At 32.0% G+C, this 14,258-nt stretch overlaps 1 protein-coding gene across 1 annotated transcript; it reads right to left on the bottom strand.

Moving 5' to 3' along the window:
- Positions 1-854: 854 nt before the first annotated feature.
- LOTGIDRAFT_227961 (hypothetical protein) lies at positions 855-7,479 on the bottom strand (the record flags this gene model as incomplete). The annotated part of the gene is made up of 10 exons (XM_009045621.1): positions 855-1,463; positions 1,846-1,976; positions 2,371-2,751; positions 2,864-3,038; positions 3,396-3,511; positions 3,917-4,055; positions 4,355-4,408; positions 5,417-5,586; positions 6,394-6,524; positions 7,454-7,479. 10 exons carry the CDS (start codon positions 7,477-7,479, stop codon positions 1,437-1,439), a joined length of 1,350 nt encoding a protein of 449 aa, XP_009043869.1. The 3' UTR covers positions 855-1,436.
- Positions 7,480-14,258: the final 6,779 nt, after the last annotated feature.

The following is a 14,258-nucleotide window of genomic DNA, read 5'->3' on the forward strand; positions in this document are numbered from 1 at the left end:
TAAAAAAACTCATACTTAAACGATGTACACAAAATTATACGTAAACATACCAAGAATTGTTAAAAATCTGGCCTATTTGTATAGCCTACATACAAGATATTTCACTTGCACGACCCATAAGCAAATTGAGATCGATATCCTGCAAGAATGTTAATATAGGTTCATACAATAATAGAAACGAATTACGATGCTTTAAAAATACGAAAACCGAAGTCATTAGCTTGTATCTTATTTTCGTTTACTGATGGAAATTAGATATTCCCCAATTTGTACGAAATTCTTTTTTTAGTTTTTGACATGTTCTATAGACGATTTGATTTAAATACTCCGTCAAATGTCGTTTTTCGTTTAAGAACTTATTAAAAACAAAAGTTATAAAATTGTAGCATCGACGTATTGATGGACTCCAGTGACGGAGTGGCGAACTCACTGACGTAGTGACGAACTCATTGACGGAGTGGCGAACCCATTGACGGAGTGACGAACTCACTGACGTACTGACGTATGAGGTAGCCTTGACTCGTATAGAAGCCATCAACACTAGCGTTGGCACACAATCTCTTCACAACACCAGAGAGGGTATGGCGTCCTACTGGCACAGCACAGTACCAAGTATCTCGTTTAGGATACTTCAATGGTCACTATTGGAGTTCTAATTTCACTATTGGAGTTCTAATTTCACTATGGGAGTGCTAATTACACTATTGGCGTCTAAAGTATGACTGTCACTCATACTATTGGAAAGCAATTTAGGTTTAATCCGTAATATTGTCTTGTGTTTTGTTATAATAAGGATTATATGGGGAAGGAAGGAGGGGGCATGTATACGCTGTCTGTTGTTACATTAAATATTTACTATAAAAAACGATTTATTTAACAATAAGTCAAAGCACATAAATATTATGAACTACTACAATAATTTCATCATAATGCCTAATGACCGAAGTTTCATAAAATAAAGCGTTGAGACAAAAAATTAATGAGACAGAAGGGCATGCATGCTTGTCCATATGATGTGCAACAAAAAAGTTATTTTAATGGTACGTCAGTTGGTTTACTGAAAATAATATGTTATTCGCGTTCTGCAAACAATAACTTTACTGGTAATATAAGTAAATAAGTAAATATAAAGAGGCTCTTGGATGCAAATTGAACAGAAAGAGAGGTAATAACAACTTATCGCATTGCATCAACTGAGGTGAAACCGGTCTTCAAAGAATTTTCCTCACTAATTAAGATCTGGATTAATTGTAATTTGGATCGATTGGAACTAGCGACGCAGCATGGGGAGAACTCAAAATAATTCACTGGAGATCAAACAGTAAAGGATCTTAAAAGATTGAGTATGAAATCATTGCCTATTTTATAATAGGCTATAGGTGTGATGCACATAGCAATGATGGTGCTATTGTTAACTTGAAGTTCATCAGCTTCCGTTATAAAGACGTCATTGGTATACCATCCTGTAAAAGATAATTAAAATAATTACACTCAGTATATAGACACTGTCTCATTCCGCAGACATTTAGTGATGTTACTTTTGTTCATCATTGGTAGTCCATTCATTTCGTATCTTCCCAAAAAATCGATTATTAGGACTTTGACCGGTGGATTGTGGTTTTGAAAGTCGATTGCCACCTTGTAGTTGTACTCCAACAAAAAGACTTTCCCACTTCCTTACATATTTCTTGAATAATCCAAAGCTATGGTTATCGTAAGTGATATTTACATCAACATCTTAATAATCCACACCATCCCTACCATAAAGGTACGTAGTAGTTGTGTTTTATTTACTAAAGCTTTTTTAACAGCAAGACCAAGAGGCTCACATCTCAACAGACTTACCGCACTTCTATATGTTTTGGTACCGTCAATATCTGCCATGACTTGTAAATCTTTCCTTAAAACTAAATCATCTATTTCATCATCAAATGACCCATTAACATAAGCATAACTATCTTTAACTTCACTGTCGTCTGTAATGATCATACTCATAATTGGACTAAATTTGACAAAAGAGTGAAATCTCCTACCCGTTTTCTATTGGTTCGTCTCCGAATTTACCACAGTCCACAAGCAACAAGATGCATAAACGTTATGGAATGTTTTGGGTAAGCTTTGATGTCCATCTCAAATCAGACCCATCAAAAAAATAGGAGACATAAATAATAAACCAACAAATAAATAATAAACCTGATTACTAATGATTAGTAGGATTTCATCATATAAACATGAGAGCAGGCCAGTTTGCAAATTGGATGATGCAAAGAAATTGTTGTTTTCACCAGCTCTCCAGCGTTATCCCAGCTCTTCGAAAAATATATAGGGAATGATAATTCGCATCTGATATTTATCGCGTTTTGTACTAACCAGAAATGAGATAGACTCCGTCATCTGAGTTTTGCAGTTCAGACTGTATAGCATTCTCTATTTGAACAACAACTTCCTCTTCTGCTGCTTCATATGATATGGAACTTTCACTATCTGTACGTTGATACCTATTGATTTTTGTACTTTCTGTCGGTCGCTTTCGTGATGGAGACGGTGACCCAGAAATTTCATTTTTAAAACTCATGTCAAAGTTCACAGATTTCACTTTTATAGCAATATCCATCTTGTTCACATTGTTCTTATTTTCCCGTACTATTTTTGAGTCTGTTTCGTCCTCTATCTGAGTGGTATTGTGACTGTTTTGATGTGACGTTTTTATTATTCCATTTAGAGTTAGCCCCTCTATTTGTTTATCTGTGACTAAAATAAGATTGATAACATTTTCTATTATATTCATGCTTTTAATGAGTCTTTTAAAAGCTGGCATTCACAAACCTCGGCCAAATTGTCTGAAACTCTTATGATGACTTACATCCACTAAAACGGAGGGGGATATTTTCCAATATTTTTTTCTCCTGCTGCCCAGTAGCACATGTAGACAAAAGCATTGAATCGTAAAATAATATTAAAAACGACATACCCTTGTCTTCTATTTCTTTGACACCAGGTATGTGGCCATTTGTTTTATTTATCCCCATATTCTCTATCTGTAACAGAAGACGTATGTATTTCTCACAAAGTACCTTAGAAAAAGAGAAAGATTCTTATTTGGACTTTACAGTAGGCCTACTTTACTTCTTCACCAAATCTACAAGATTCCACGACATCTAAAAAAGATGACGAGACCTAAAGTATTTTAACAGATTTCACGAGATCTAAAAGATTGATTTCACGAGATCTAAAAGATTGATTTCATGAGATCTAAAAGATTGATTTCACGAGATCTTAAAGATTTCACGAGATCTAAAAGATTTCACGAGACCATAAGCATTTTAAAATAGTCCCTAAAGATTTCAGGAGATTCAGATTAAAAAAGATATAAAAGATTTCATACATATAGTTACCTTTATTTTGTCTAATTCATATTGTAGATTTTTACATTTTTCGTCTACTTTTTGTTTTGCTGCTCTCCAGGATTCAAGTTCTTGATTAAATTCTATTAGACGTACATTTGCCCTTACTGAAAATCAAATAAAATATGATTATTTGTAACTTTATTTCTGAAGGTCAGGTCTTGGTCGCATTAACCTCCCAGTTAAGTCCACACACTCATCAATTTATTGATGTTATTGGACAGAAGCTCCACATATTCATTTTGATGATTGAAACTGTTTACAATACACAAACGTGTTTTATCCCCAGAGATCCAATACTAACAAAATCACTATAAATGCCATGCTTATCTCACTGCTGTGAATGACTTCATTTATGGAGGAAAACTGGGATCAAGATGAAACATTGTTTTAGAAATAGGGGGAATAGGCTTTATTTAGAACTTTATTGTGCCCAAACCATGAATTAGTCTAAACCTTAAAGGATGCCACAACCTGCGACCTTGAAACAAGTACTTAAAAAGCTTACTTACTATTACAAACTGGCGGTATGCGCCAATATCTCAGAATAACAACATATGTCATGGCTTCCCAATATGGTTCTGGTAATTTAACAAATATAAATGTAATTTCAATACCAAATGTTACTAAAATTACCAAACCGTCAAATATCTGTAATTAAAACGAAATTTCACTATATCAATAGTTTTCATGATAAACCTGAAAAATTCTGTAATTGAAGTGGGTCATGAGTGACTTAATCCCATTTTCCCATGGGAAAAGTCTTTAAATTGAAATAAAACATGCCCTTGTGGAAAAAACAAGTGTAGATTATATCTGTTTTTGAACTTTGTTTCACCTGTGCTAGTACATATGTATTATAAAATCTTAGATGTTGCGATTTACAAAACGACGCATGTCATAGTATATTATTAAGTGAGAGTACGTAAATATGGAAACTGTAAACTTACCTGCCATGGAAATACGAAAAACGATCTCCCTCTAGCTAAGATCTTTAGGCAAATCTCAAAAAAAAAAACATACAATTAAATTATTCTTTAAAGATGGGTTTCCTTATTTTTTGGTGTCAAATTAAGCAAGATATTTGATTTATTGGTGTTTCTAATGAATAATGTTCTTATTGCATATAATTAAAAAGTTTTAACCAATCATAAATGCCCATGTATGTACAGTCTGGATAAACAAAAAAAGACTTTTGACCTTTCTCGATCGGTCAATCATTGGAATTCTGCAGGTAATTCCTCTTCTAATTTAGCTAATTATGAATTAATTATGGAAATGTGAGACAAACTAGTATTTTTTCAAGTCATAAGAACACATCTACTTTCTATACATATAAATTAGCATTTTCATTTTCATAAATGAAAATAAGGGAACCGATTTTTTTAGTCGAAATTTTTTTTTTGCTCAAATTTGTGAAACAATACACCAAAATCTAGAGAAAGCTTGAAATTATCTGAAAATTTTAATCAAAAAAAATCCAGTCGTTAATTTTTAAACGCCCGAAATATTTAAAAACATTACTAAGGTTTTTAAGTTTGTTATGATTTTTGGAAGCTAATATGAACTATACAGTTCATAACGCCTAATTAGGCCTAATTGTCTCCTGAAAAGGTTTTAACTCAATATAACAGCCATTAAAAAGCCAAACACCAAAACAAGATCAAACTGCTTAAAGTAGTACCATTTTTAACCTTTTAAAACAAATTCAGTTTGATTAAGAAGATACATATATAGATATAAAAACATATTTCAGAAATATTTTCAGGTTTACAACGTTTTTGATTATGAAAACATTTTACAAAAAACGGAATGTCCCTTTAATATCTTCATCAAATATCTTTAACAAAGTTCAAAAATCTTCACGAACGTTTCTATATATATATATAAAGCGCAGGCAAACAGAATCACCTGATTAAAAAAATTGCCCTGAGTTCTGGAAGGCATTAAATATTCTGATATCATATCTATGTCAGTAAATTACAGTTCGTGTGTTAGAAATATACACAAACCTCTAACAGGAATAATGCTGCTATAACAAGGCTTGTATAACGAAAGACACAATTGGCAATAAATATATTAAGTGTCAAATTATCTTCCCCTTGAACATAATCATTTTTTTCTGAAGTAGAATTCGTACGCTGTGTTTTTTCTTCAATCTTCTTTCCATTATCAGGTGGCTCTAAAAGACATGAAAATATTGGGAATTACTAATTATCATGCTCCAATAACAAGCTTATTTTTATTTCGCTTCTAATCAACAGACCAGACCCGAAATTCCTTTAAAATTATGGGAGCCACGGTGGCCCATAGTGAGGTCCATGGTTCAATTCTGGCATAGGTCGAGGTAATTACTTCGAATTTTTCAGCCCAATGTCAGAATAGTCCGAAACACACTATCGCTTACCTATGCCACTAGAGCTTTTTCTGGCAATTTTAGACTATGGTAGAGACAGAAAATCCAGATGTTCCATTTTAATTGCAATGTTACAATACTTAAAATTAGAGGAAATCTAAATTTAGGTCATATAGGCTATGCAACCTTCAGCATACAGACCACAGTGGGATTGCTAAACATTTGCATGTTGAAAAAGAATAAGATTTATTTCTTGTTTCGTTTCGTCATAAGTAATAAAAACAACTTTTTATTGCAGCCTGAATCAGAAAAACGTGCTTTCAATTTGCGAATATCAATTCTCAAATGACCTGGCGGATGGCGGAGACGGTGCGCCTTCGGCGGAGGATTCAAGACACCAGAAGAAGAGCTGGCTAATGCCACTGTCCTGGCAACATTACCCCACATGGTGCAGAAAAGAAGGATGTAAAAACTCCATTCATTTCATTTCATTTAAAAAACATATCTTAAGAATTAGATCATTGGATGACTTTGCAAATATGACTAGCCTATCTGTGAATGCCTCATGAATGACGATATACAACATAATTATAGTATCTAGAATTGTATCTTTTAGTTTGTTGTAAATATTACCTTGTATAATTTTGAGTCCTATCAGTAATTCTCCTGTAACAGCTAGTACTGAGATAGTAGTCAGAGTTATAACTGATGTTTCAATACAAACACCATATAACTTGGATTCTAATCTACCCATACATGACCTCCTAAAATATATCAAAACACTCTAAATTAATTTTTATTAAAAGTTATTAGTTCTGCTAATAGTTAAATATGTACCAATCTAATTACAATTTTGTATCTGTTTTGTTTTCTGGGATAGCGGAACCCAAAGTGGCAGCCATACTACTTTAGGTTTCTATATCCCATAATTCCCTTTTTTATTGACATTTGGGTTTACTTTGGTTTAAAATACTACCTTTCGGACAGACCTCTTTACGAAAAAGATACAAAATTGTAATTCAATTTTCAACAGATTGAATATTCACATAGGCCTACTACGCAAATGATAATGTTGATGTCTAGACTAAGTAATAGTTAATATCAGGCTGATGATGAGTTCCCTTATTTTCAGTTATGAGATGTAAATGCTAATACTTATATGAATAGAAAGTAGATGTGTTCTAATGACTTGGAAAAATACAAGTTTGTCTCACATGTCCATAATTAATTCATAATTAGCTAATTAGAAGAGAATTAGCAACAGAATTCCAATGAGTGACCGATCAAGAAAGGTCAAGAATACATGACAATTAATTAGAAACACCATCCAATCGAATAGTTTTCTTAATTTGACACTACGAAACACGATGATCCTAATAGGCCTACGAGTAACCTAGCGGTTTGATGATGTCAAAAATCCCATGTAGCCTAACAAAACCCAAATCAACAATTTCTTTTAATTTGTAAGAATCCAAGACTACAGTGATTGTTGGTTTTTCGAAGCTTTTATTTAATTACAGGCCAAAGGAATAATGTCATACATTGCGGGCTAATTACCAACCAACCATAAAATAATTACATGCCGATAATCAACCTACTTCAGTGTAAACTACATAACGCGTGAGAATGATCAATTATTCTTTCTTAGTTCAATTACACAATGACCTTCAAGCAAATTCCAGTAAATATATACCACCAATCAGATGTTCTAGTATCCATTTTGAAGATGTCTTGCTTGGCCTTGGTGTGTGGATAGAAGTATAGATGATATGTTTTCGGTTATACGGTAGATTTTTATTTCTATTGATAGTCTGTAGGTATCAAGTGCAAATTAAATGTGAAAGTATGTTAAGGGGATGGGTGAGCGGTGTCGTAGAGGGGGATTGAGGGGGCAGGGGGGGTTATGGTAGTGGGGGTAAATGTATATTAATTTATGGAGACGGAGGAGAGGTAGATTAGATGTCATGTGGTGACAGTTCACAACCTAATCATACCATAGCTCTTTCAGATCAACTGATAATATTTCACTATAAACCAATATTTCATGTTCAATAGATCATTAAAATGTTATTTCTGTTTCCATGGTATTAGTTTACTTGTTCAACGTGACATTTATACACATGTCACCGTTTTGAATTCCTTGACAACAAATGTGTCTTTGTTTCATTAATCGCTGAATAGTGGTTTCAATAACAAGACATTCTCTGAAATCTTAGCAAATATGAAAAAGAAAACAACAAAAGATTATGTGGGAGTGGAATTTCGGAATGCTATGTGTAGGCAACATTGACATCGTTGACTGAAAAGAAACATGAACTTTTTTCTTTGCCTCACTTTTTCGTCAAGCTTATGTTATGTTAACAGAAAAACTGCATCACCTGTAAACTTTTCTCAACGCAATCAGGCTATCCTTCATTAAAATGGAACTCGGAAGAACATAAAAATGTGTGATGCTATCATGCTGGGTATCAATAAACCTGTTTGTTCTTTTTAATATTTACGTGAACATTTTGAATGATAAAAATGGTGGTCACTTGGAACACATTAAATATAATATGTAAGCTAATTGCGCATAAATGAACACAATTTCAGTGTGTATATACGAAATTATGTAAAAGTAATAGAATAGAGACAGATGTTTTGGACTCGGCAACCATGTGAACCATGTGCAATTTCATATATGAACACTTTTCCATAAACGTGACAGCTACAATAAATAGTTGTCCGTCTCCCTAAATAAATAAAAATTGTTCAATTTAACAGAGAACGCAAACATTTACTTATAATAATATGAGAGCCATTCTTATAAACATTCCAACCACACTGTGAAAAGGACCAAGAACACGAAAGCCATGTAAATGCTACCAAAAGACAAACAAATATAATAATATGTTAATAAGATACATATTCGATGAAAAGGACAGTCAATAATGATCACAGTAAATAGATGAATAAATGTATATTATTATTATGTTTAAATGAGTATTGTAGCCAAATGAACATAATAGATATGTTATTAAGAAGAACATGACAGTCCCAAACAGAAAAATTAGGTTGAAGAATAATTATTTAGACTGTTTCGATGAACATGACAGACACACAAATGAACCATATCATGAGATCATACATAAGAGCATGATAATCAAGAACAGTTCAATGATAAATTGAACATGACAGTTGCTAATGTACAAACATTTGGTGATAGTAATTATGGGACAATTTTGATGAACATGAATAGATGTACGTTTCGTTCCGTGTGACGATAAAATGAACACGACAGTCACGTGAACCCAATCAATAGGTGTAAGTAATTAAGAGACGGATAAGAGATACGAGGTTATATGTCAGGTTAAACTAAACACCGGATTATCCACATTAAATATTTAGTTTAGTATCTACTTTAAACTTTATATAATCCTTCCCAGACGATCAATAAAATCCGGGGTATCTTCCTACCAAATATCAAGACGTTTTGTTTTTGTTGTTTCAACCCAAACGATCGTACACTTTCATGGGTGTTACTTTTGGGTGAAGTGCTTCCAGTGAAGCTCCGAAATTAAATGTGTAATATTATGGTTGGGAAATCTAAAAGATCTTATACAAAGAACTGCTTGAATGGTGGATCTAGTTTTACATAATATGTCAATATTATTATTTAAGTTTGAACATGTCAGACATTCTTATGTGACGCTTTTTTTTTTTTACAAAGAAATATCCTTTTCAATATTTTATTTGAAAAACCTCTTTTCTTCAATTAGGCTATTCCTTTCAGTTTTGTTTTTGTTTTTGTTCTAGAATAGGACAATAATATATATATTTTGTTTTATTTACATGTATTTTGTAGCCTATTAGTTTTATTTCGCTTTTTCATCCTGCATGTCATAATGTCTGTATTTTATCTTATCTATTCACAGCATATGTATTTTTTTATTTGTATACTGCCCATAAAATACATATATTGCAGTAAATCTAATCTTCTCCTGTAATTGCAATTTCAAAAGTTGCATTATATACTTAACAAGTCCTTATTCATGAATCCACGAAGCAGAAAAAAAAATAGATTTATCAACTTGTTTTAAAATTTCAAAAAGGTTCCCGCATAATATAATTTACTGATTTTATTTTGACACACACAACAGAATCCCCTTCCCTGGTTTGAAGCCATTCTCCATACTATTTGAAGTTTGACATACTGGATTTGGAAACAATGAATTGAGTCCTTTGTTTGAAAAAAACTCAAAATTTTCTATACAATGCGAAATGGAAATAAAAAGTTGAGTACTTACCAAAGGCTATAAAGGAAAAATAAAAAATTTTTAGGCCACAGACACAATAAGAGAAGAAAATATTTATCTAACGTAACTAAGGCTTTCACCATCTTATTTCTATTGAGATATTTAACAATATTTCACAAACAGAACAGCTGGGAGGATCATTTAAAGGGATCGTCTCTAGTTTAATAAACAAAGGAAGGAATGCTGAGCGCTGTTGATATTAGCACATAATATTAAAACAGTGTCACCTTATAATGTGCTATGTTTATTCAAATAAATCATGTAAAAAGAACATAAAAAGTATGTATAATACATATGACAAGTTTTTTTGTTCATTTTTTAGTATAAAGGCTACATTATCATTTTCCCAGACCTAATATGACTTTTAACTGCATTGAGATTTCTGAACATCTTTTTTCTCAGATAATCATTTTCATTTTTCCAGCTAACAAAAGAAAATGATATGGTTATCATAATGTATGATACAGCTAGGCTATGCTTAAAGACCACAGACTAGTCACCTTAACAGAAAAAGGCATCTCGGTAGTAGTCAGAACAATAAAATCCCTTGTTTAAAATCCCTATTTTCACGAGCCCTGTTCACACGCCACATTTGGTTTAGACATCTTACATCTTAGCGTGATTCATGCAGCTTCGCTTTCTAACAAAGAACTATTTTCATGGTGATTAATTTTAATCATATTCTACCCCTGAACATTTTAATGAAAACAAAATCTGTTCTTTGTTAATATCATGTTAGTAGACCATCAATCTATATAAGGAATAATCAATATAAACCTAACCATGTTACATAATTTGCCTGGAGATCATCAATTCGTTAAAGAAGACGGAAATTAATTCACTCATACTGAAATACAAAAGTCAATCTTTCGTTTGTTTTTTATTTCTGTGGGCTACTTCATAGTGAACTGAACATAGACAATTTTCTTTGTGTCCTCTTGCCAAAAGCAAAATACACTTAAAGATTGGTTTCTTCATTTTTTAATGTAAACTATTTGATTAATTATTAAAATATCATTATTCTTCACATTTTACTTCATACATACAATATATTTACATTTATACAATATTATGTTTCCTAAAGTATACGTCAATTCAAGATTTAAAGGGCTATATAACCGATACATTTACAAATTAATTACAGCCGTCAATAAATACAGATAAACATACTTCACAATGTAAATATATTTCCATTTGTTCATCAAATTTTTATTTTGTTTTGTTTCAATTATAGCCTGTGTTTTAATAAAAGAAATGAATTGGTTTAGTGATGGTTTTGAATTTGAGCATTTGCACTTGTATATGAAATACTTTCCCAGAATTATAATATGATTTATTAAGTGATATTGATTATTGTCTCCGAAATCATTTTGGTCTATGCCTAAATGGATTGCTTTATTGGTAAGTTGGATGTTGATATCATTTATTGCTATTATATTGCGAATATGATTCCAGATTTCATGAACAAATGTACAGTAGATAAAGAGGTGTTCGACTGATTCAAGATCTGAGCTACAAAAAGTACATAAAGTTGTATCCGTTAGTTTGAATTTAAAAAGTTTGATATTAGTATAAATAATTTTATGGACATATTTATATTGAAAATTGTTTATTTTGGCATCTATACAGATGCAATGTAATCGTTTGAACACTTCTTGTATATCGCTCTCTGTTAAATCTATGTTTAACTCTGTTTGCCATTTTGTGAAAGATTTGGGTGTAAAAAATTTGTTTGCGTATAATCTTTTATTATAGATTTGTCTTGCTTTGCAAGTTATGAAGTTGTATATTTTCTTAAATATGTTTTGTAATGTAGAAAAAAACGTTTGTTTGTATAGATCGTAGTCCGTCAAATTTTCACTGTCTATTTGGATTAGGTCATTGCTCATTTCATCAGTGTTACCATTATTTTCAGTGGATTTCATTAGTTTTAGACTTTTTGTTCTGTAACCGTGATATATTAATTTATCTATTTCTGATAGAGTTTTGATATTATTATATGGTTTGATAAAATTAGATATGAATAAAAGATTTTTCTGTATGAGCCTTTTCATGGTGGTTATGTTGACTTCTTTGTCTATATGTTTATTTAGAAATATTATTTGGTGTTCGATTTCAGTTGTTTCACCTATATGCCCGTTAAATAGTTCGTTATCATTATTCTTAATCATATCATTATGTTCTTATTGCAAATAATTAAGAGTTTTAACCAATCATAAATGTTCATGTATGTACAGTCTGGATGAACAAAAAAAGACTTTTTGAAATTTATCTTGATCGGTCACTCATTGTAATTCTGCTGGTCATTCTTTTCTAATTCAGTTAATAATGATTTAAAACGAAAACTGGTATTTTTCCATGTCATCAGAACACTTCTACTTTCTTTTCATGCAAGTACTAGCATTTTCATTTTCATACATGGAAATTTGGGAACCCATTTTTAAACCGACCAGTAAAAGTTTTAATAAGCGTCCGGATAAGCTAGGCACTTGAATAATAAGACGTGTTGTGTTTTGTTCACTCTAGATAAATTCAGATTGTAGAAGTTGCTTGCCAAAAACTTAAAATATTATTAGCAGAATCAGACGCCTCTGGAATAGAGACAAATAAGCTGTATGTAGTCCTACCTTATTTTTCTTAGAAAATACATGTAACAAGATTACGAGAAAGCGATAACGTGGATATATTATTATAGGGCCTAGTTATGGAAGTGTAGATAAGGTACATTGGCTAATCACGACAAAATATTAGATTTGTATCCTCCTGTAGATAATTGAAAGTATCAATCTCGTTTTACAATAATACATGATGGATTGAAAACGACATTTCACTCAATCTTCTAATTTCTACATCAATACCATAAACTCCTTGACCAACAACGAACTCTACGACTGTTCTATTAAATACAACAATAATTGTTTTTTAAACTTAATTTTTTGAAATGGTAATCACATAAGTTATGTTTTTCCACCATAAAACAGAGAGCCATTGTCTCATTTCTGAGAATATATATATGCAAAATTCTCTACAGATTTTCTTTTCATGATAAGAAAATATATTTCATTTAAGATTGACAGAACATAAGAGAGTAGATATTAAATGCCTGACGGATGTCACATTTTCATTTCATTGACTATAAGAAGGCTATTGGAATGTCCCAGGGAATAAACAAGTTTGTATCGATTCTTCTCGTCTTTCTGTAAACAAACAAACAATAGCTTGACCTATATTTAAATCAAAGTCCAGTTACAATGGTGATTTACTGTTTTATGAGCATATATTTTCCGACCTTCTGGTAAATAAGAGCTAAATAAATGGCATATTGCATGGGCTGTAAGTACTGTCTTGCATGTTGCTGTTCACTTATGATACTTGTATGGAATGCAGCAAGACCATGTATATACAGCAATTGCAAAATGTAGAAGTCCGATCTTCCGATTTGTCCTCTGTGGTACATGGTTGTAGCCTATACGTTTCATTTGAGAATGATCCGTTCCCGAGTCAAATAATATCTGTTTTACAGATAAATTAGTCTTCAACAAGCAGTAACTGCATATTGTTCTGAGAGCGCGAAAGCTAAAGATGAAGCCTAGGAACTACCCCCCTATGGCCAGACAACCAAAACGTTTTTACTTCAAAATATATTTATGTAATTGCATTCACTGAAATTGACTATACGAATCGTTGGCTTGGTCATTATAGTTGTATGAAACACGACAGAACGATGTTAAAAAAAAGTGATTTTATTACAATATATCTAATCAAATCATGCACAAGCAGATATTTTTTCTCCACTCCTATCTGAGGCGGTTCTTTGATACGACATAACCTAATAGTTGACAGCATGAAATTCGTCCTACATTTTAACATTAAAAATGTCAGGAAGACATGAAATTTCCGGAAAGCAATATTACCTATGGAATTCGTTTCGTCAACAAATAATCGTTGCTAGGCGAAATCTGTTGTTAATCAATACAGTAACTTTATAAAGAGATCAAGTCTGAACTTACAAGTGTATCCTAGATTTTTCTACCTTGTCTTGGCATTTAACATGGTAGCTTATTTTCTGACTTTTTTGGCATGCTTTGATGACCCTTAAATCAATGAATTCAATGCGTTCATCTGTTTTTTTTTCTACAGGAAACATATTTGGCCGTTGTTGTTTTGTGCAATGTGTGACATTACGGTATCCATGTAGCCGTT

The sequence above is a fragment of the Lottia gigantea genome, assembly GCF_000327385.1.
Source record: "Lottia gigantea unplaced genomic scaffold LOTGIsca_1, whole genome shotgun sequence".
NCBI lineage: Eukaryota > Metazoa > Mollusca > Gastropoda > Lottiidae > Lottia > Lottia gigantea.